This window comes from Lissotriton helveticus, chromosome 6 (genome assembly GCF_964261635.1).
Source record: "Lissotriton helveticus chromosome 6, aLisHel1.1, whole genome shotgun sequence".
In the NCBI taxonomy this organism is placed as follows: domain Eukaryota; kingdom Metazoa; phylum Chordata; class Amphibia; order Caudata; family Salamandridae; genus Lissotriton; species Lissotriton helveticus.
In genome coordinates this window covers 1,030,488,692-1,030,511,890 of record NC_136067.1, presented here as the reverse complement: position 1 = coordinate 1,030,511,890, position 23,199 = coordinate 1,030,488,692, and the positions used below count along the sequence as shown (strand labels likewise).

Below are 23,199 nucleotides of genomic sequence, written 5' to 3'. Positions count from 1 at the left end.
AAAATGGTGCCACATCCGGTCACGATGGGGCGCATAGGTGGGTTATGTAGATTTTTATGCACCTTGGGGAGCATATAAAGGAGTGGTCTCCTCAGGTGTTGAACAGTTAGAAATTGTTTTGTGGTGATTGAGATAGAACCTAAGTCATGTGATTGTGTCAAAATCCCTTGTAACACTGTTTGTAATTCTTAAAGGGGATCTTTATCCAGTTCAAAGTAGGTAGATGTGTCTGCCACATGTTCCTCTACTTTTTGGTTGTACATGCTCTTGTCCATAACGACGATGGAACCGCCTTTATCAGCCTTTTGAATCAAAATGCTGTGGTTCTCTTGCAATCCTTTGATGATACTTCTGTCATATACTGATACATTCTTTCTTTTGGATTTCCTTATCTTTAGGCTATCCAGATCATTCAACACTGCATTTTCAAAGGCGTCAAGGATTTTATGTGATGTTGGTGCCTGAAATTTGGATTTGGGTTTAAATTCCAAATATTCTGGTTCCTCTCTGTCTGTTTGTGCTGGTACCACGTTTGTAAAGAAATGTTTGATTTTCAGTACACGCATGAATCTGTAGAAAGCGATCTCACACTCCAGTTGGTTGGTGTCATATGTGGGGACAAACCCCAAACCTTTGTTTAATACTCTTACTTCATCTTCACTTAGTTGTGTTTTGGAAATGTTCAACACTAAGTTTGTCTCATGCTCCTTGTGCGAGCTCCTTCGGCCTCCTCTCCTTGTTTTGTGCCAAGTTTTTTTTTGCGGTTTCCCTGGTGGTTGGCTTGAATCCCCTACCTGGGCTAAAAAAAGACTGGCTTGTGCCTGTAGTTTTTGACGAATCTATGGGAACTTGATTTGCTGATGCTGGACTTTCAACAATTTGAGTTTGTGCTGGGCGCCTGTTGGTATTCAAATCACTATCAGAAACTAGGCTTTCTTCTGAAGTTGTTGGAGCTTTTTTCTTTGGGTATATTCTTCGTTGGGCATAAACCTCAGCCCACGTATAGACTTCATTTAATTTGTAGTCCAACGTATCACGTTTGAACTTTCGTGTTGCCTTCTTGTAGCTCCTTTGAATATTTATCAAGTTTTGCGTTGATTTCATTGATGTTTTTTTCCCAGTCATCTTTGTCCATCCGTGTCTCCAAATTCATTTTAAGTTCGTCAATCTCACTTGTTAGTTCGCGAATGACCTTTGCCAGTTCCTCAATTAGTAACAGTATCAAGTCCAACGAACATTTATTTAAAATGGAGTACCATTTCTCCATAAACTCCTTATTCAGGTGAAATCTGTATAGCATTGGTTTAATAGACATCCTTAATCCTCGTGGAATCCTTTTCACCCTGTGGTACTGCACCAAAGTTAATGCGTGCAATTTTTGATTTACTTCGCATTTAGCCAGATATTCCAATTGTTTTATTTGTTGAATTATGGTGTTGCCTTGTACATTGGAGGCTCTGACTTCTTGTATTAGAGCGTAAATATCATCTGCTTGTTCACTTGTGTATGCTAAAGTATTCGCTTTATTTTCTGTTATGCTTGAAATTTGTGCAAATGCCATGATTGGGTGCTGAACTCCGTGTGGACAACGTCTCAAAATTAATGCAAAATTGGAGGAGCACTCCGTAATTTTCACTGTCTCTTAATGCTCAAATTAAACTCTATTCTTTATAAGTTTTTAATGAAAGCGTGCTATGGAGGTGGCACGTTTGTCCTGACCGTGCCTGACTATGAACTCTATCTTAAGTGTGAGAAACACTTAACCTCTATGCACTGTTGCTAAGGTGGTATAAAACCTTAAGACTTGCTTTTTTTTCAGATGCTCTATTTGTCATACAAATTTTATGCAAATTGCTTTTCACAAATATCATGAACTTGATTTATATGAACACAAATCAACCAACGCAAATCATTTCGAACATTATTGTATTCAGTCACAATAAGTTGAATTCTCTTTATATAATATAATTTTGTTTGTAGAGCGCTCAGTAACGCCATCACGGCGTGTCCCCGCGCTGACACTGTCCATGGATCAGCAGACAAACTACCAGGATTTATGAGGAGTATAAATGAGTTTTAAGCAGAGCCCTAAACCGCGTTTCACTGCTCTCCAGTCTCAGTGCAAAGGGAAGTTTGTTCCACTGTTGAGCTGCTTGGAGTGCAAAGGAGCGTCCACCCATTCTGGCCTTCTTAATCCTAGGGACTGTCAGCAGTCCGGCGCCCTCCGACCGAAGGGTTCTAGTTGGTTCGTATCTGCTGACTAGATCCCTAAGGTAAGTCGGTGACCTGTCCCAGACGATACGGTGACAGAAGAGGAGGCACTTATACCGCACACGCTTCTTCACGGGTAGCCAATGAAGCGCATCCAGCGCCATTTTCGAGTTGGCTCTCCTAGGTCTTCTTAGCACCAGTCTGGCGGCGGAGTTCTGTATAACTTGTAGGCGACCTATGCTGCCCTCGGTTGCCCCAAGGAATAAGATGTTGCCATAATCTAATCGCGAGGTCACCAGTGCCTGCGTTAGTGTCCTTCTGGCCGATAGAGGGAGGAGGTCTAAGGTTTTGTTTAGAGTCTTTAGTACTCCAAAACATTTGCCCACAAGACGCCTGATGTGGCCATCGTATGAGAGAGCAGGGTTCATCCAGATCCCTAAATTCTTAGCCTCCTGACATGGAATTGGGGTAGGGCCCAGACATGAAGGCCACCACTCATCCGACCAGTTTTCACTTTTTCCCCCTACCACCAGCACCTCTGTTTTAGAGCCATTTAGTTTTAAACAATGGGCATCCATCCATTCTGCTAGAGCCTGCATACAGGATTTAAAGTTGTAAGGGGTGTTGGAGGTGTTCTGCGATAGGGAGATAAGCAGCTGGGTGTCGTCAGCCTACGACACCAATTCCACCCCATAGGAATGTACAACTTTCGCTAGTGAGGCCATGTATAGGTTAAAAAGAGTGGGGCTCAGAGCTGAGCCCTGAGGCACTCCCTGGTCTAGTGACATCTCCACTGAGCGGCAAGTCCCTTGCTGTACCTGGAAACATCTTTCCGTCAGAAACGATTTCAGCCAGCACAGCGCAGGACCAGCGACCCCGGCTTCTTGCAGACACCGTAGCAAGATGGAATGTGCTACGGTGTCAAAAGCCGCACTTAGGTCGAGCATAATCAAGGCCATAGTATGACCTGCATCTGCCCCTGCTCTTAAGGTCTCAGTAGCTCTTAGGAGGGCCGTCTCCGTGGAGTAGCCCGCCCTGAATCCTGATTGTGAGGGATGGAGTACATTCCATTTTTCCAGGTGCTCTGTGAGCTGAGCGTTAACCACCTTCTCAGCCACCTTCGCCACGTACGGCAATAAGGAAATGGGTCTGAGGTTTTCCAGTACCTCCAGGCTTACAGTTGGTTTTTTCCTTATTGGCAGTACTATGGCCTTCTTCCACTCCATCGGAACCCGTTGAGTGGAAAAGGAGGTTTGTAGGACGTGTCTAATGTGAGGTTCCAGGGCTGTTAGACCCTCTAAGAATACCCAGGCCGGGGCCGGATCATTAGGGGACCCAGACTTCACACTTCGACAGATCTTTATTAGTTTGTCAGCTGCGGGGACATCGAAATTTCGTAGTGAGGAATCAGAGGCTGTCATTGAGCTGTCTGCTACAAAGTCTATACCCTTTTCTGGTTGTTGAGAGAATGAGGCGTAGATCTTCTTGACTTTATTAGAAAAAAAGTCAGCGATTTTATTGCATCCTTCCATAGAGGTCTTCGTAGGGGTATTCGAACTAGAGACTAGAGATATTTCTTTATAAATCCTAAACAGTTCTCGCGAGGAGCACTCAGCATCCTCAATACGCGTCTGAAAGTATTTGGCTTTTGCTCTACGCACCGCGTACTGATAGCTCCGATGAGCTGAGCTATAACTGTATTTTTCTTGTACACTCGGGTTCCTTCTCCAGGTCCTTTCAAGCTTTTTACAGTTCGATTTTATTTGCTGTAGTTCTGTAGTGAACCATGGGGCAGTGCGTTGTCTGCCCTCTTTAGTTTTACCCTTGCACATGGGAGCTAGCTCATCTAAGGTGGCGGTTACAAGTAGATTAAAATCCTTGTTCGCCTGATCACTATCCGTGGACCGAAGGGATTGTGCTTTCTGGATGGCGTTTATAAAGTTTTCTTTGGAGTATTGTCTCCATCTGCGTATCATAGTGTTTCCTTTCCCATTATCATTGGTCCTAGCAGTGTGGTAACAACATTGAAATGGGACCAGGAAGTGGTCAGTCCACGGGAGCTGACAAGGGGAGAGTACTTTTATCATATCCCAGCTCGCAAAAATGGGGTCCAAACAGTGACCTCTTTGATGTGTGGCTGCGACACTTAGCAGGTTAAGCTGTAGTTCTTGTAGGACCAGACGAACATCTTCTGCCTCCTTCTGTCCTTGATCCTCTAGGTGTAGGTTTAAGTCGCCCAGCACCAAAACTTTTTTGTGTTAGATAGCGGTCTGAGCAACCCCCTCTAGTAGGCTACTGCGGAAGTTGCCCAGGGACCCAGGGGGTCTATATATTAGGATACCCGAGATGTTCTCATGTTGAGTCATTCTAATGCTGAATTCGCCTGCTTCGCTGTCATCAATTTTTACTGGCTTTAAGACACACTCGAACGGGTGTTTGACGATAATGGCGATACCGCCTCCCCTACCTTTTATCCTGTCAAGTCTGTGGAGGGTGTAGCCTGGAGGGATAGTATCCACTATGTCTGGATCAGAGTGTTCTCCCAGCCAGGTCTCCGTTAAAAACAGTATCTGCAAGTCCTCCTCCAATATGAGATCCCATAGCTGAAGAGTGTGTTTGCTAATGGATCTGCAGTTTAGGAGACCCCCTTTAACAAAAGTCGCTTCCGGGTTAAGGACAGCTGTCGCTAAGCAGCTTCCTCTAAATGACCAATGAGGGCATGGACCTAGGTCCAGTGGCTCCATTGTATGATGACAGAGGGTAGGTATAACGGGACAAAGGTCTCTCAATCTACTACTTGTGTAACACTGTCTGTGACGCGTGGGAGATGTAGGGGTTTGGGCCCCTGGTCCCGGTCGGGCGCGGACGGGCGCAGACGGGCTTGCCTTAAGCGCGCCTTCGGCGCGCAAACGGCGCTCCCGCTGCGCTCGTCCGCTGCGCTCGTCCGCTGCGCTTCCTCTGGCAGCACATAATATAGGCTGTTGGGGGCGTGGACTGTGAGGTGGGCGTGGCCAGAATTCTCGCCTGAATGGCGTAGGGAATCGTTGCAGCCGGCGTATGCTCCAGATTGCTCTCGGCTGTTTAGGTAGGTTTAAATTTTAAAAACACAGGGTTATACAACAATTTTAAAAATATTTCCGGTCTGTAACAGCTCCCGGCGTGTGCCTGCGGAGTCCTGGTCAGGTCTGCTATCAGCGCTCGGTTTGGCGCTTAAATAGTCTGCCCAGGGGGCGTGGCCTGTGAGGTGGGCGTGGCCAGAATTCTCGCCTGAATGGCGTAGGGAATCGTTGCGGCCGGCGTATGCTCCAGAACGCTCTCGGCTGTTTAGGTAGGTTTAAATTTTAAAAACACAGGGTTATACAACAATTTTAAAAATATTTCCGGTCTGTAACAGCTCCCGGCGTGTGCCTGCGGAGTCCTGGTCAGGTCTGCTATCAGCGCTCGGTTTGGCGCTTAAATAGTCTGCCCAGGGGGCGTGGCCTGTGAGGTGGGCGTGGCCAGAATTCTCGCCTGAATGGCGTAGGGAATCGTTGCAGCCGGCGTATGCTCCAGAACGCTCTCGGCTGTTTAGGTAGGTTTAAATTTTAAAAACACAGGGTTATACAACAATTTTAAAAATATTTCCGTCTGTAACAGCTCCCGGCGTGTGCCTGCGGAGTCCTGGTCAGGTCTTTATATTTAACATTTTGTTTAACATATTTCAGAATTAATACAACAATCCATCAATGACGACTTGTCTTTCATGCCTAATGCATTTCAAGCTCATGAGAGCTCTTCATCAGGGGCCTGTGGAGTTGAATATAATTTTCCATTAGCGAACTGTATGTTATTTTGTGGATGTCAGAGTTTACACAAGGTACAAGGCTTGGACAATTAAAAACACGCAACATGAGTGCTCAGAAAAACCATCTTCCCTCACCCTGGTGTGTGGAAAATATAGAAAACAGACTCACTGGTCTTGAAAAAAGAAGGTGCATCAACCTACAAAAGCAATTTGCATAAAATTTGTATGACAAATAGAGCATCTGAAAAAAAAGCAAATCTTAAGGTTTTATACCACCTTAGCAACAGTGCATAGAGGTTAAGTGTTTCTCACACTTAAGATAGAGTTCATAGTCAGGCATGGTCAGGACAAACGTGCCACCTCCATAGCACGCTTTCATTAAAAACTTATAAAGAATAGAGTTTAATTTGAGCATTAAGAGACAGTGAAAATAACGGAGTGCTCCTCCAATTTTGCATTCACTGCGGATCTTAGTGCCTCAACACTTCCCCGGTGGTCTCTAATCACCTCAGCAGGGGCGGCGAGCGGCTCGACACAGGACCCCCGCAGACCGGGTCCGAAACACCCGAAGCACTTCTTAGGCAGCGACTTGTAAGAGGGCGGGCCGGTGACTTGCGGTTTCCGGCCCCGATGATGTTCCACTCGCCGCCGGGCCCGGCGATCACTCTAGCCCCCGGCTTGAAGGGCTGTGGGGCGCAAATCTCTGGTTGACGTTGCTCCGTCCCCCGACACCGGAGCGGGCCCAGAGGCGCAGCGTCCAGCGTCGCTTCCTTTCCGCCGGCCGATAGTACCTTCAGGGCACAGGATAGTGTTGAAGGCTGCCGGGGTCTCAGAAGCCAAGAGCTCACGCGGCCATCTTGGTTCCGCGTGCGGCTCCTCCCCTACGAGTCTTTCTTTAAAGTCACTGGAGTGCAGTTCAAAGGGCTGTGCCGCACGGGTCACTGCAAGCCACTGAACAGCGCTGCCTGTAAATAGCGCCTGCTCCCTATTACTGCTTCGTAGTGTCTTGGGAAAACAATTATTGCCATCACCGATGTTTAGATTTTGAGCATGTTTTAAAAGAAAAGAGGCGTTATCTCCCATCTCATGAGTTTGGTACTCATGTTATCTAGCTCCGAAGGATGAAAGGCTGAGTCGTCCAGTGTGGCTCAAGCTGTGTGACACACAAACAACTGAGATGTTTTAAACCACTGAGCTTTCTACAGCCCGTGGTCTGAGGAATCAAATAATTTTGCAACTGAAATAATTAAGGCGGGGAAAACAAGTGGAAATGGCAAATTATTTTATTAAGAACACTGCGAACCGTTGGTCCTGTATACTGCAGAATTATTGGGTATGTGTATGCAACGTTAGAAAGCACTGTCTGCTGCCCATGCCGCTTTGGGTGCCTTATAGCACCATTTCCGGATTTTATCGTTTTGTACTCGTGAGGGGCTGCACTATCAGACAATTGGAGTGAAATTTACCAACCGACTGTGTAATGTTATACTTTCATTCTAGAGCCTCTCTCGTCAGACACGGCCTCTTGGCACACTCACAAAGAAGCTTCCAAACATGAACCGGTAAAAAAAGAAGGTTTATATTGTCACAACATAAGATTCAAGGGTTTAGAGTCCATTCCACAGTCTGTGTTTTTACTTTAATATGGATAGTTATGGGGGCTCCGTTGAGCCTTTGAACTTCATGCCCCCTCCCCCTGTGAAGAATCAGTGCAGAATGCGTCTTACTCCGATGGGCCATACTCTCTTAAATCCATTGGAAGCAGATCCATGACGTATTTATGTGTCCTGTAATATTAATGCATGCTGTTTGAGGTGCTATGAAAAGACAAAACTGTAGCAAGTGCTATATAAAAAGGAAGTTATTTTAATAAGACAGGGAGGCGCCTGTAGGACAAACATAACCAACAACTGTTTTGTCTGAATCTGGACTGGATGGTGGGGAAGACGAACAGTAGTTTCTTGTGCATGTACTTACTGCTAAAACCGTCATTTTCTTTAAATGCAAATAGTATTTTGCAAAATAGATTTATTAAGCTTCTCCTCAGACCGTACTGACTTTTTTTGTATTCTTTGTACATTTTAAGACACGCACAAATAAGCGACGGATAACAAACATAGCTCCCTCTTTCGATAGTCATACGTACTCGCGCTGGTAGATTCCTTTACCCCCTTCTGTTTTACGAAAAGTGACCTGAAGCTGCCTACGACTCATCGCAGCGCTGACAGAGGAAACGCAATCCCATCACTTGAGGGCGCATAGCCACGGCAGAAGGACCGGCAAGATGTATTCCCAACTGAGGGAAAAGAGGGGATGCTGGAAAGAGAGGAAGAGGGGGCAGGGCGGAGAGCACGGAGGTGGAGACAGGCCGGGTTGGCAGAGTGTATGGAGGGGTTGTAAAGTTGGCAGAGGGACACAGAAGGTAAGGAGGGAGGAGGAGAAAGGGGGGGGGAGAGTAAATGTCAATAGGAGAAAGCGATGGGTGGGAGAGAGAGGGGGAAAGACTGAGGGAGATCTAAAGTGAATGAGTGACGGAAGACCTACAAAAGCAGCTCTTTGCTCCGAATCTGCTTGCCTGGAGCAGTAAGGTGTTTGCGTTGTACAGAAGAGTCGCCTAGAGCAGACAGGAGAGCAGTCATCCTTGAAAGGACATATTTGTAGCACCTGAAAGGACGGCCTCCTTAGAGCTCCTCTTCTCAGACAGAAAAACAAGTCTCTTTATTGTCCCTGGAGTCACTGGGTCTTTTTAATTCTCTTCACATATCCTAGGCGTCAGATATGAAAAGAAGCGGCTTAAAAATGGGATTTGTTGTATTTTGTTTGACCTCAGTGTGCAGGGTAGTGCCTGCAGACTTTCTTATCTTTAGGGGTGGCCATCTGTTTCTAATTAGCATGGCCGCTAAGGCCATGCTAATTAGAAACAGATTGCCACCCCTAAAGATGATTTGCTTCACGACAGCCATAAAGCAGACGAGCCTGTCCGGATGGGACGTCTGAAAATGAGAAAGTGCAGCAGCTACAAAAACCCATTTCCAATGGCAGGCCACCGTTTAGCATAAATGGTGACGCCAGCCAATGGAAATGAGGGGCGGGGCTTCAAGTTCCATTCTGAAATCTGCTCTCTTACAATATCTCTCGCCCAGCGAGCAACGCTTTGCGCTGCAACGCCAGGAGAGACCTAAAAAGGGGGCGTCGTCACATGAAAGCAGGAGATTTCTGCAAGATTCATAAAGTACAGTTTTATGTCCATTTTATATGCTGTCCATGCTGTTTTTCAACCATGATAATGTTTTGCAGAATTAGGCTTGATCTAAAAAAAATAAGTTGGTATGGTACTAATTCTAACATTAGCAATAAAGTCGCATTTAAATACGTTCCATTAATAACCAACTTCTAAAGTAGAAAGATGGGTGAACTAAAGGATGATCCATAGACAAAAATCACCACAGAAACGCAGATGTTGCAGTCAAATGTTTCACAAAACAGCATCTTCTCGGTTATAAACCGACCCATTTGAAGGGATGTTGTACTTTTAAATGCTTCACAACCGAAACAAAACAAAATCCTAAACTGAAGCGCACCTGATGTCTTGGTATGGCACAAATTCCTTGTCAACAAAGGCCTCATTTATTTTCATCAGAACATCCATGCCCTCGCTTATTTCACCAAACACTGTGTGGACACCATCAAGATAGTCTAGATTTTCTCCTGTAGTAAAGAGAAACTGCAAGAGAAAAGGGTAAGGCAATATTGTTAGGTAACCAGGATTCCAGAAATGGTGGGGAGAAAGAAACAAGTCAACACTTGCAGATTACATATACAAACCAAAACAGCAAAGGAAACATGTTGATGACACCTAAAGAAATTATTATTGCACACCTTTGGACTGAGATTTTGAAGGGGGAATAAAGCAATTGATCAAGAAACAAATCAGATGGGTGAGGGGGCAACACATGTTAGGTACAGTAAGTTATATTACTAAGCAATTGTTTTAAAGGGAACACAGACAGTACATTTGCACATTATCCGAGCTGGGTTAGCAACAAAATATTATTTTGTTACAGGAGCTTTGAAAGTGTACATACATTTTACGTTTTTCTACACTCTAAAAGCTCCAGAGGCTGCATGCCCTGTGCCACCAACTGATGGAGCTGTAGTGAGGTTGACACCAACATAGGACATGCAGTTAAGTATGTGTCACAATTTAAAGCATTTCCTCAACACTTCAGATTTGCAACATTTAAATGATGTTGTCTGAATCTCTAATTCGTCCAGCCGGGATAAAGGCAAAACAAGTTTGTGTTCCCATCAACATGCCATAACTAGGACCCAGACATCTCCCTAATTAGAGCCAAATGATTACTTCATTGTCTTGCCCCTTTCCATTTTCCCCGTAATGCTGCGAAATAAAACAGGGGACACCTAAAATGATTCAAAACATTAAAAGGCTGTAACAGACCTGGCTCCCTGGAAGACTTCCGGTACCAAAGGTCTTCTCCTAGAATTGTGCATCATACTCAACGCTTTTGGCTCCCAAAACTAGCAAAGGTGTATGAGACCGCATGGACCAAAGGATGTCTATTTCCCCACTGCACCTACCCAGCCCCCACACCTCCCCACACTCTACAAGGCATCACTAGTCTGAACCCAGAAACCCCGAAAAGACACCAAGGATTCGAGCCTCCTATCACCCTATACTTATCCTCAGCATAAACTACAAAAATCCTTAGTAAGATCCTCACAGACATCATACTACAGACGCTTTCCCACCTCATCCATAAAGACCAAAATGGCTTTATCCCGGGCTATAGTACCTCAGAGAATAGGAGACTATTGTAGCAATCATAGAAGGTGCCCTCCAAAAATGGACCAATGCAACATGTGTTCGTTTTAGACCTGGAAAAAGCTTGAATACTCAATGATGGATTTACCTGTTCTGGGTACGGACCATTTATGATGCTGGGCCCCGGGAAATTAGGCTCCTAAAGCTCATCTATACTACTTCCCTGGCTGAAATCGGACTGGTCTGTCTTATTTCCACCTCTTTTCCTATTTACTTGGAGACCCACCAGAGCTATCCCCTCTCCCTCCTCCCCTCGGCATTAGCCATATAACCCCTGGCTGTGAGGGAGAGATAGGAGGGTGAGAGTTGGGATACCACTACATAATACAACACCATATCGCATTACGCTGACATTGCTTTACTAGATCTACAAGATGTGCACCAAAACCACTCCAATATAAGCAGCCTTCTGGGTACACAATTTGGTTTTACCTCTTCTCACTGGCCCCACAAATTCCTTGAATAGACCTGGACTTGAAGGTGGCCAGCACCAATGGGAGGATACAGCCTTCTGCTACCTGGGTATCCAGATTTACCATGCAGCCGAGGGCCTCTTTGAGGGCAAAGGCATAAAGAACAAGTGATGGACAGAATGCAGAACAATGTCATACATTCACCCCAGTACAGAGATCTGGGCCTAAATCCATAATTTTTTTGTTCACCATGCCATTCCAGTTTGAACCCAGCCATATGCAAATCAGTCTTGACCCTGTGCCCAATGGAACAGTCCAGCCCGAACTGCAAGGCAAGGTCATTCCTGGATTGGAAACAAGCATCCTAGGACCGGTTTCGGGGTTTCACCCCTCATCAGCCAGTTTACTAAGGTGGTCAGGACTCTTACCACACAGGTATGTTTCTAGAACGGTCTGTCACTGTTGGTTGCTGGTGGTCTCATCTTGTCATACATAGTAATGCTCAAGCGCCTCCAATAGTATTTTGCTATCCTACCGCTGTTCCTCACACTAAAGACATTCTGCAAGCTGGATCCTATCCTTGGGTCCTCGTTTGGCATTAAGGGCGCTGGAGGGTGGCATTAACTTAGCTTAGATTACAAGTGACTAAGGTGGCCTGGGGGAACCCAATTTCCACCACAACTAGCTAGCAACGCATCTGCAGGCTCTTCAAATGAAGGCTTGATTAATTATCTCCCCAAGTCATGAATTACAGTCGACACAGTCTGAGTAAGCAGACTAGTAGAACAAAATAAATGAGCAACAGAGCACCGTCACCAATAGCATGACTCAATCAACATGTAGTACAGACAGGCACTCCGAAATGTAAGACCCCCTAGTATCCACAGACAAACCTAAATACCACTGCAATAACGCAACTCACTTGACCTGGCCTCTTCCACCAGGAATGAGGCTTGGAAGACAAAAGATGCTCCAGAATTGATGCACAGAAGAGAGTTTCTTTCGAGTCATCCACATTAAAATGTCATATATTACAACAAGTTCCATGAGATGCTCTGATATCACAGCAGTGACAGGGTCATGCGAGGGCAACTGTATGACCCTCATTTGACACCAGAGGCGAGGGTGAATTTTACTGGTTGTGTAACCACATGGCAACCCCTTGTTACCATGTGTACCCATACTTTCAAAGTGGCCACCCTAAACCACAGGCTGCTATTGAAGTCTGAGTACCCACATGGACAGGTCTATCACAATAGTAAATTTCAGACTTGCACTACAGGATTAGAAATCCGGTTTAAACCCCTTACTAAACGAATACGCAGAAGTGTACAACTAAAAGGAACAACAATTAAGGAAGTCAACATATGCCCCAGTGCACAAACTAATAGATCAACAGCTTTTTGGTTTGCACACCCTCCTTGCCATACAGACCAATGAGTGATATGATGCAGCAGATAGATGTCAGCTGATAATGCGACTCTTTTCTTATAAATGCTGATAATTATTATTATTTTTTAATACAAATTCATGACCCCCCACCACCCCCTTGCACATTGGAAATTTCAGTCATGCACCTCTTCTTGCATGCTCCTCAGCCTGCCATTGGTGGAACCTTATCTAACTTACCCAACTCATTTAATTTTGCCAACACTAACTAAATTCCAAAACCTCCCCCCAATTGTGAGAGACAGGAACAGACCACTTTGGACGCCCTGTCGTTGAATAGAAACATCACAGTTAAGGGTACTGACAAAGGAAGGGGCATTTTGCTAATTAACACTGGCAAATATATTAATAAAACAAAATTGATGTTAATGAACACCAAATATTACACAAAAATAACCAGTGACCCTACAATGAGCATATCGAAGAAGGTACAGAAATTAACCAAAAAAGCTTTGAGTGAAGGCATCATATGTATAAAGAGTATGATTTTTTTTCAAATACGAGTAATCCTCGCATGGCTAGTATCTACAGTGTTCCAAAAATAAACAACAACCATCAGGGACCCCACCCCGACCCGTTACGACCTATTGCGACTACAATAGGCTCAGTGACAGAGCCTCTATCCAAATATGTAGATTCTTTCTTGCACCCATTTGTACCCTACATTAAATCATATATTAAAGATACCAGACATATGAAATACTATAGAAGGTCTGGCTTATAATGAGCATAGTGAGATCCTCGTCACATTGGACAGTCTCGCTCCATAGAAATATTCCACAAGAGGCAGCTATTAGTGAGGTGGACATCTTCATGCAACAATATGTGAATGAAGAACCTAGGAATTTTATTGTGGAGTGCCTTAGGGTTGTCCTACAGGAAAATGTCAAATCAAAACAGCTTTATTCGGTATGAGAAAAACATTCATAAAAGCATACTAATATTTTTTTTCTGTCTCAAAATGTTACATTATTACTTTGATCCTATAAAACATTAAAAAAACATACACAGCAATAAAAAGGATAAAACAAGACGGCAATATTCCATAATCAGTCTGTTCATCGTAATAGAGCACAATCTATAAACATGATTAGGTTGACTAATAGGTAACGCATAAAGTGTGATGTGCCAAGCAGCCAATATCAAAGTGCGTTGAGGAAAACCCATATCATAGTAATATATAGTGTAAAAAATGGCAAAGAAAAAATAGACTTTCTATTAGTAAAATGAGCGATAAACTATTCTTGTATAATTGGGCAAAGAACTATACATTTTGGATCTCCTAGACACAACATGGGTTGTAGCTCCAAAGTCAGTCCTCCAAATTTTCAAATGTTAATGCATCCAGATATGAGAGATCTTTTCTTCTTCTGATAGCCCTTTGAATAAAAACAATGACTGAATTCATGATTTTTAAATGATCCAAACTACATATAAAGTTAAAAGCATATTTATAGTGGAAGAGTCTGTTCGATAAAAAAAGGGGTTTTAAAACTAACTTCCGAATGTCCTTGTAAAAACTGCAAAAAAGCATAAAGTGCACCGTGGACTGGGGGGGATTTTCCATCACATGGGCATCGGGGAAAAATATTGGACCACTTTTCTGTTCTAGGAAATGCAATTAAATGGTGTAAAGTACAGAACCGTAATCTGGTTAAATAAAATCTATGTGCGTATTTCTTACCAGAATTAAGTAGGTTTGTATTCCCAGCTCAAGTAGGCGATCACAGTAAGCAACAACACTACACTTGCTGTCTGTGACCTGAATTCTTGCACATTCATTAGCTTTAAGCCTCAGATCCCTTTTACTATGTTCTAAAATGTGTGCTGGGTTCTTCCGATCAAGGTCTATCTTGCAGTTTTTTAGCAAATTGCATATATGTTCTAACCATGGTATTTTCTTACCATGATCGAGAGCCAAGCAATCCGTAATTAGGTCTTTGGTGAACTCACCTGGAAGTTGTGGAGGCTGTTATCTGACCCTGTGCTCTCGGGTCCAACTCTGCTGGGCTGCCCCTTGTTGCCGCTTGTTGCCGCTGCCTCTCGCCGCACCCGCTCCGCGGGTGCCGCTTCGCGGCTTGAAGGAGGGAGAGGCGAGGTCTAAGCGCTGTCACTGGGAGGCGCCTGGACGGACCAGCTTGTCGGCGCTAAGCAGGGACTCGGAAGACCAGGAGTCCCTGCTTCCCCAGCTGCACAGGCGGACGCGCCCACAATCAGACACGCCCCCGCCTGCAACGCCCCCTATTTTAAGAACAGCTCGACGCTTAGCGGGACGCGAGCGGGACGCCGAGCGAAGCCCGAGCAAAGGGCGGGCAGTCTGTGGCAGTCAGGGGCTGTCAAGGCTGGGCTGGGCCACGTCCCCTTCCACCTCAACGGCGGTGCGTATACACGGCCAGTGCGAGGCTTTGTGGTGTCCTTGAAATTATGCCTACCCGATCAGGTAAACTACTTAGGAGTGAAGGTGAAAGGGGGTCCATCGTTGGGAGCCCTGTGATTGGAACAATGGACCGCTTCATTACCCGGGTAGCGGCGGTGATAGAAAAGGAGATAGCGATGTCTGAGCGGCGTCTATCTGAGATCTATCTCCCTTCAAGACGTTCATCCTTGGGGGTTGCTGCCCAGTCGCCTACACCGGCTGGTGAGAATGTTCCTTCTGCTCCCTTACCCGGAGTTTCTGGCATCTCTATGGACCTGCCCCAGTTGGCTGAAATGGGGCAAAATATAGCCAGGTTGGAAAACCTGGCCACGTCACTCCCCACTGCCTCTATAGAAGATGGCGGGCTTAGTACCTTGTCCCCATCTGCAACTACCAAATCCCTAAGTGAAGCCATTAGCGTTCCTCCTTCCCCAAAATCACCTATCCCCCTAACAGCTACATCAGAAGGGGTTCCAGATGGTGCGTTTCCAAATATCAAAACTCCCGAAACTAGGCAGGACAATAGGCTTAGAAATAAAAAGGCAAGGAAACGCAAAAAGGGTAGGCTTGTTAGGCAGGCCGCTCTTTATCAAAGAGCAAGAAGGCACTCTGGACAAGGAATGAGAAATACAAGGCCCCGGTCTACAGAAAGTGAAGTTGACATAGAAGGGGGTGATGTGGCTCCTCCTGTGGGCCCACGCACAGACGACAATTCCACTAATGTTTCTAACCTCGCTGACTCTGCTACCATTGAAAATATCCTTGAGAAGATAAACAGTCTCTTGAAGCCCCTATTAACACAGGTTAAGGGATTGGGGGCAAGGATAGACAAATTAGAGCAATCTACCCTCGACGGGTTCCACTCACTCAAAACTACAATTAAGCAACTAGCTAGAGCGAGTGGAAACCAGGACATGGGTACAAAGGGGAATGAACTACCACCACAGAGAGATCCTAAGCCCCTAAACTGTTTAAATAAGGTTGGCTCTAACAGTATATTAATTCCAGCCCCTAAATCTTTCCCTTATCCTAAAACAGGGCCACATCATAAGGGGTCACCGGAACACTTAGAGTCTGCTATAAATAAGCCCAAGTCTATCTCACAAAAGCAGTCACAGCCTGTTAGTGGCAAAGCGAAAGACACCCGAACGACTGGTACATGCTCTAAATCTCAAGGCTTGGAGATAGGGAAAACCTCCACTCCTATATCCCAACTTACAGCACCAGCTACCATTCTATCGGTCCCTAGGAATCCAGTGCGTCGGATTCCTCCAGTAAACCTCCCGCCAGACTGTCAACCCTTTGTTGCAGTCATGGTAAATGTCCCCCCTCTAAAGGAAGGCCAGATGGAAAACCATCAATCACTTAAGAATAAGTGTATCCATTGGCTGAAGGCTAACAAGCCCATTCCCTTGGACGTGGATGGGATTATTTTAGGTGTACGCAGAGTTGGGTGGGTAGGGCAGGGGAAAAAAACTCAGGAAGGGGATTGCATAATCATCAACTTCCAAGACCCTAGAGTAGTGCCCTCTATCTGTACCCCTATTAAAAATATGGGGGCACCGGGGGTTAAAGTGGTAGACTTATCCTTTTTTTATCCCAGGCAACCTGTTAGCTTATCTGGAGCAAGCGTAATCTCCCCCGATCTCTGTCACAATGGGGAGACACATTGGACAGGGATAATGGGAGGCACAAGGGTGAATCACCCGTGGGCACCAAGGTGCCACTGACTGGAATTTGGGAATAGAGTTGATCCATCAGGAGAATTGCCCACCCCTATCCTCTTAACCAGCGGGTTGCTATCCGCTAAGGTTACTCCCCAAGGCTTTTGCTCCCCTCAGGCATCCTTGATGAGGACTACAGACGGGGATATTCTTGCACCCAGAGACATTCCAGCTGTGACGGACCTAGCTATTAAGGTTCTCAGCTGGAATGTCGCTGGGATTGCAAGAAAGTTGGCTTTACCAGATTTTACTGCTTGGGTTGATGAGCACTCTGTATGTATTTTTCAAGAGACATGGAGCCTGGTGCCGGCCCATAGGGTGGGATACTCTTCTTATTCTGTCCCCGCTCAAACTTCGGAAACAGGGAGAGGGCGCCCTTCGGGCGGCCTTCTCATCTGGGTCGCTGCCTCTTTAGACTGCAGAGTAGAGGAGTTTGCTACAGCCTGCCCGGATATCCAAAATATTACCTTAACAGACCTAAGGGGGAGACTGGTTCTAAATATCTACAACGTTTATGCCCGTGGGACCAAGGGTGGGAGAAAGTCTCCTGTAATTTCTGTACTTGAGACTATTCTAAAAAATACCCCACACAAGATGTGTACTTTGGTTGCAGGCGACATGAATTGCACATTCGAGCCTTTGGGCTCGGACGTTGCCCTTGACCAAGATGAGGAGGATGCTAGGCTGGGGATCCCTGTATTGGAAATCCCTCAGATAAGGAGGTGGTCAGAAGTGGCGCTCCAGTTATATTCCCTGAGTCTTGAATTCAATTTAAGGGCAGCCAACGGGAGGACAACCTCGGATAGGGGAGGGGCCCACACGTATAATAGACCAGGACATACCTCTAGGATCGATTATCTGTTAATAGATGTATGCTTATGGACCCATGTAAGGGACATGCTGGTGGTCCCTGCGACTGAAAGCGACCACAACTCGCTTTCCCTGAGCATGGACCACTGGTGGTGTCCTAGAGGGAAGGAAAAAATTATCCAGGCACCTGCACCTCCTGATGAGTCTGAAGTCTCCCTCTGCGGTAGAAGAATAAAGTGGGCGAAATTGGTCCTTTCGGAGGCAAGGGTAGGGGAAATTTCATCTCTTTTAAACCATGCAGTGACAACCCTTGGGTCCCCTTTAGAAGGGGTGGGCAGAGCGAGTGGGCTCTTTGTCTCCCTGGTAGAGGCCCTGACTAACGTGTTCACCCTACACTCTAGTACGTCGGGTAATAAAAGATCTAAAAAATTAGACGACGGCTGGTATACCCAATCATGTAGGGTTCACAAGGCGAATTTAGTTGAGGCAGTAAAACACAAATCCCCTATTGACATACAGGATGCAAGGAAGGCCTACAACAAATCTCTAAAAATTGCTAGGAGGGAGTGGGAAGACAAGTTCTGGGAAGACCTGCTTAAAGCTAGTAAAAGTAGGGATACAAGGGCTTTCTGGAATCTTATAGGTTCACGGAATAAACCCGCTGCAGCTATGAGACCCTGCAATATTCCTCCCCAAAATTGGGTAAAACATTTTGGGGCTTTATACCTCCCTCCAGAAGGAGATATGAATGCCGGGTTGACAATCACACTAGTAACCGAGCCTCACGCCTACGATCTCTTCACTCCCTTAGAAATTGAAGGGGTTATTGGGTGGGTAGCTCCCCGAAAAGCAGCGGGTCCAGACGGCCTCCCGGGGGATCTTATGAGGGCATACCCAGTGGAATGGGGAAGGGTGATTGCCGCTCTACTCAACGATATCATGATGGGAGGAGCAGTGCCAGAATCGTGGAAAGGGGCGGTGGTGGTCCCGATTTACAAAAAAGGGTGTAGGGAATCCCCGGGGAACTACCGCCCAATAAGCCTGACAGACTCCACCCAAAAGATAGCTGGTAAAGCTATACTTGGAAGGATCCAAAATTGGGTGGAGGAGAATAAAATCCTATCGGACTTTCAGGCAGGTTTTCGGGCAGGAATGGGGACAACAGAGCAGGTGTTCAGGTTGGCACTTTTGGGGTGGAAGGTGGTGGAACTAGGCAAGGGTAGTCTTTATTTGGCCTTTATAGACCTGAAGACTGCCTTTGACCTAGTCCCTCTGGAAGAACTATGGAGGGTGCTTTATGAGCTAGGGTTACCTCCTTATATCTTGTCTCTCCTCACTAGCCTCCATGCCAACACCTTTGCACAGGTTCGCTGGGGTAAAAACGGAGAGATCACGGAGAAAATACCGGTGTCTAGGGGTGTAAGACAGGGCTGCGTCCTGGCGCCCACGCTATTTTCACTTTATGTGAATGGGGTGGTTGAACACCTCCAACAAGAACCAGCCGACGCCCCCTCTCTTGGAGGAGTCCGGATCCCCACTCTGCTTTTTGCGGATGACACGCTCTTGATCTCGAAGTCACCCCAAGGCCTCCAGAAACTGCTAACGCGCTTCCAGGATTTTTGTGCTGCAAAAGGGCTAATAATTAATGTGGACAAAACCAAATATTTAGTCCTAAATCCACCAAGGAAACTGGGCCGTCCACCTATGCTGAACTCAGTTGCCCTAGAGAAAGTATCCGAATTCGACTACCTTGGAATTCGGATAGCGGACAGAATGACCTGGGCAAACCATATAGACAAAATGGTCCTCAACCATAAGAGAGTAGGAAGAGCTCTTATGAGGGAGTTCCGGGCTTCACCGAGGAGATCGCTCACCCCTGTAATCGAAATCTACAAGGCCAAGGTAGTGACATCAGCCTTGTACGGGGCAGAACTATGGGGCCACTGTCGATTGGATGCTTTGGCGACAGCGGAGACTAAGCTTTTGAAATCAATTATTGCTATCCCCCTGAGCACTCCTTCTGTACCAGTGTTGTTGGACACAGGCTGCAAGAGCATCAAAGATCAAGCTCTGCTTCGACCACTCCTTTTATGGACACGAATTTGGAGGGGGGAAGAGTTAAAATCCTACGCTGATGGCCTGGGGGAAATAATGAGCTTGGGGGGCTGGGCAAAAATAAGATGGCTACGTGACACAAAAAAAACTTATGGAGAAAATTGGTCTGGGGGACTACTGGTCATCACGTTCAGCCCCCCCGAAAGAGGTTGTAAAGGCCCTTTTTTGGAAATGGGCTGCAGAGCGCCTAATTACAAACTCGAACCACTGCAAGTCCACTGCCTCCTTTTTACTAGTTAAAGACATTGTGGTATTTGAGCCCTATTTAGATTTAATTACCCTTCCCTTTGACCGAGCGCTTTATTTTAAATTTAGAGTTGGTTCCCTCCCCATTGGTGCCCTGGTATCAAACTGGAGTTCAGCGGCCCGTATGTCCCCTAATTGTGCTTGTTGCCCGAGCAAGATAGAGTCCGTTGCTCATGTCTTGTTTGAATGCCCGGACTATGCAAGGCCGAGGAGTATCTGGTTGAAGCCCCTTTGCCGAAATATGGGTACACGGAGCCACTTAGTAGCTTTACGTATTTTAACCACGGACACATCCCCCCCAATCGTATGTGGAACAGCAAAATTTTTAAAACAGTTTTGGCTTATTCGTTGTAAGAGATTGTCAGTAGCGATTTAATCCTTTTTTTAGTTAATTTATTATTGGACATCTTTGTCCTTTTATCTCTTTTAAATGTCTTTCTATACTGACTTCTTAAGTAATGCTTTTGTAATTGAAAATGATTGTATTGTAAGTGTGCTTATAAGATATCTTGCATATCGAATAAAAGCTAATGACTGACTGACTGACTTAGTTTCCTCCTTTGCCCATATCCCTCGCCAGAAAGTAAGTACTGCTATGTGAATAGAATCACTTAGGTATGGAATCGACAATTCTTTGTGCACTATGTAGTTGGCTGTCGAACTGGGGACTGCCAGTAGTCTATTTAAAAATTGTATTTTCAGCGAATCAGTGATAGCTCTTCCCCATATAGCTGCGCCATAACAGACACCTGCCATACATTTGCTTCTATACAGGGTAAGGATTTCCCTAATCGGTATGTTTCCTATTTTAGCTGAAAACCTGAAAATACCCTCAGTAGTTCTAAGAAATTTCAAATTACACAATTTAATTTGGGTATTCCAACTGCCACTTCTATTGAACGGCAGACCCAAATATGAAAAAGATGCAACTCTATTTACCACTACTCCTCCCACATGATGTTGTCTGGTTTTAGGTCTATTGCTGCCGCATGTCATAACAAAAGTTTTTTTAAGGTTAAGGTGGAGGTCCTTTCGGTCATAAATAGTGCAAATGTTTCTATTAAGTGCTGAAGGCCATTCGCTGTCCTTGATAAAATGTATTTGAATTTGGTGGTTGCTTGTTTTTACAAAACAAAGGAGTCCGTATGAGGGCAACCTGTGCGCCGATTATAGCAATATCATCATGAGTCAATTTGAGGATAATTATATACATAATTCAATAGTTAAACACCTCTGCAACTACAAACAGGGTATACCATTTGATCAGTTCGTGAGAATGCACCTTTATTGCAGCAACATTGCTGATTTTGATGAAAAGGAGATTATGAAAGAAACATTTAGTAAGTACGGATACCCCAAATGACTAATAAGAGAATCTGGATATGTTACATTTACTTCTCTCGCACCCTAAGGATGTAAGCAGAGGGCAAGTTCTTCCTTCCTGCGGTTGCAATGGTTCATCTCCGCAGGAAATGCTTCATTTCACCATGTTCTGCCCTTTTTAAGATACCCCGAGAAAATTCTATCTAACCCCAATCTTTGAAAAGGCCAACTTTAAACAAGTTCGGCCCGCATTTATATTTTTACAGATGCTGACCGGCAATACAGTTTTTAACGTTTTAAGTTTTTTTAAATCTGCCATTAAACTTGGGGCGAGCTGTGATTAGTGGGTCACTCCCCACATGACTCTGGGCCACATGTCCTTGTATAGACAACATCGTGTGGATTGGGTTAGTGATTGTATGCATTGTTGCTCCTTTTTTTAGGTATCGCCTAGGCAGCGCGCATGTGCAGCTCTAGGAGGGCCTTTAGCCATTGGTCTTCACTTTTGAAGCACTGCACTCGTGCGTGTGGGGGCATCCGCCTTGCAGGAGTGATCAGCGGCGCGGCGACGTTAATTATAAACATATGGCCGCTGCTCGCTCAAAAGTGAAGACCGCCGATCGCGAGGCTGCTTGCATGTGACATCACTTGTTCATTAGTTAAATGGCTGATGTTTTCTCTGTCATAGAGAATGGGACTGTGAGAAAATTTGCCCATTCCTGAGCGCCCGATAAAGCATTCCTACCAGCAAAAATATCCTCACCTATTTCTTCAGTAGAATATAACTTAATGAAGTGTAAAGTTTCCAGGGATAGACTTTCTCTATGTACTCTTGGATGCTGTTACTGGCGTCTCACGGGCTGTCATAGAATCATGAGGGACCATCTTCCAGAACTTTTTCCAATCTTTGATCTAGAAAGCAATTTCGGTTTCAGTCCATAATTTTCTAACGGCCTTCCCCTTCTTTATTTTAATGAAGGTTTTAAATTTGTTCTGCAAATTCTAAAATCAAGCATAGGTAGTTCCATCTTCTTTATTTAGGAGGTGTCCCCAAGTGCTACTCATCTTCTTTCATACCAGTATGAATACTTTCATCTCACCACAGACTAAGCATTCTATGCGGGCCGTCTCTTCTGATACCAGAGAGTAATCCCAAAATTAGTTTTCTGGTCATAATCACTTGAACTGGCACTCCCTCTTTCCAAACCATCCATTATTTAAAAATGGATGGGTCTTGGTCATTTTGACTCAGCCAAAAAAGTTACAGGTTCATAAACCAATACATCTGGCCTTATCTTCCTCTTTAATAAGCTCTAATGTGCTGCTCCCATTCATAACAAGCATTAGAATAGCCAACAGGTCTCGCCTTTGGGACCTTATAAGTATTTAGTTATGCCGCACAATATCCTTGGTGCAACAACATCAACTGTTGCATGGCTAAGCACTTATAAGTTCCCAAAGGCGAGACCTATTGGCTATGCCAATGCTTGCTATTGTTTTTACTTCAATATTACTGGAGTAAACATGTATTTTAGATTCACTCTGCATAGAACTTATGAGCTATGGAATTGCCTAGGCCTGATTTTGAGAGTGTACATATTGTATCCCACTATTTTACCCTATTTTTTTAATATTGTGCTTTTATGGTTCGCTGATTATGAAACCAAATAAAATAAGATGATGATGACTTATCAGACAGCAAGGTTCTATGATAGGTACCAGCGGATGTTGGGGGCGAAAGAAAAAAAGTGAACCTAAACTGGTGTATAGCGCTGAATTAAAAAATAAGGCAGGTTATTAATTCTAACTGGCATATTTTCAATAGTGACCCAGAGAATAGTAAAATCCCTAAACAGATGTTTGCC

At 45.1% G+C, this 23,199-nt stretch overlaps 1 protein-coding gene across 1 annotated transcript in view; it reads right to left on the bottom strand.

Annotated features, from left to right (window-relative positions):
* PPIL4 (peptidylprolyl isomerase like 4) overlaps positions 1-23,199 on the bottom strand; it is a 272,134-nt gene that overhangs the window by 196,605 nt on the left and 52,330 nt on the right. Inside the window, exon 5 of the mRNA XM_078648659.1 lies at positions 9,577-9,719. Within this exon, the coding sequence (XP_078504785.1) occupies positions 9,577-9,719 (143 nt within the window). The remainder of the gene's footprint in view (positions 1-9,576; positions 9,720-23,199) is intronic.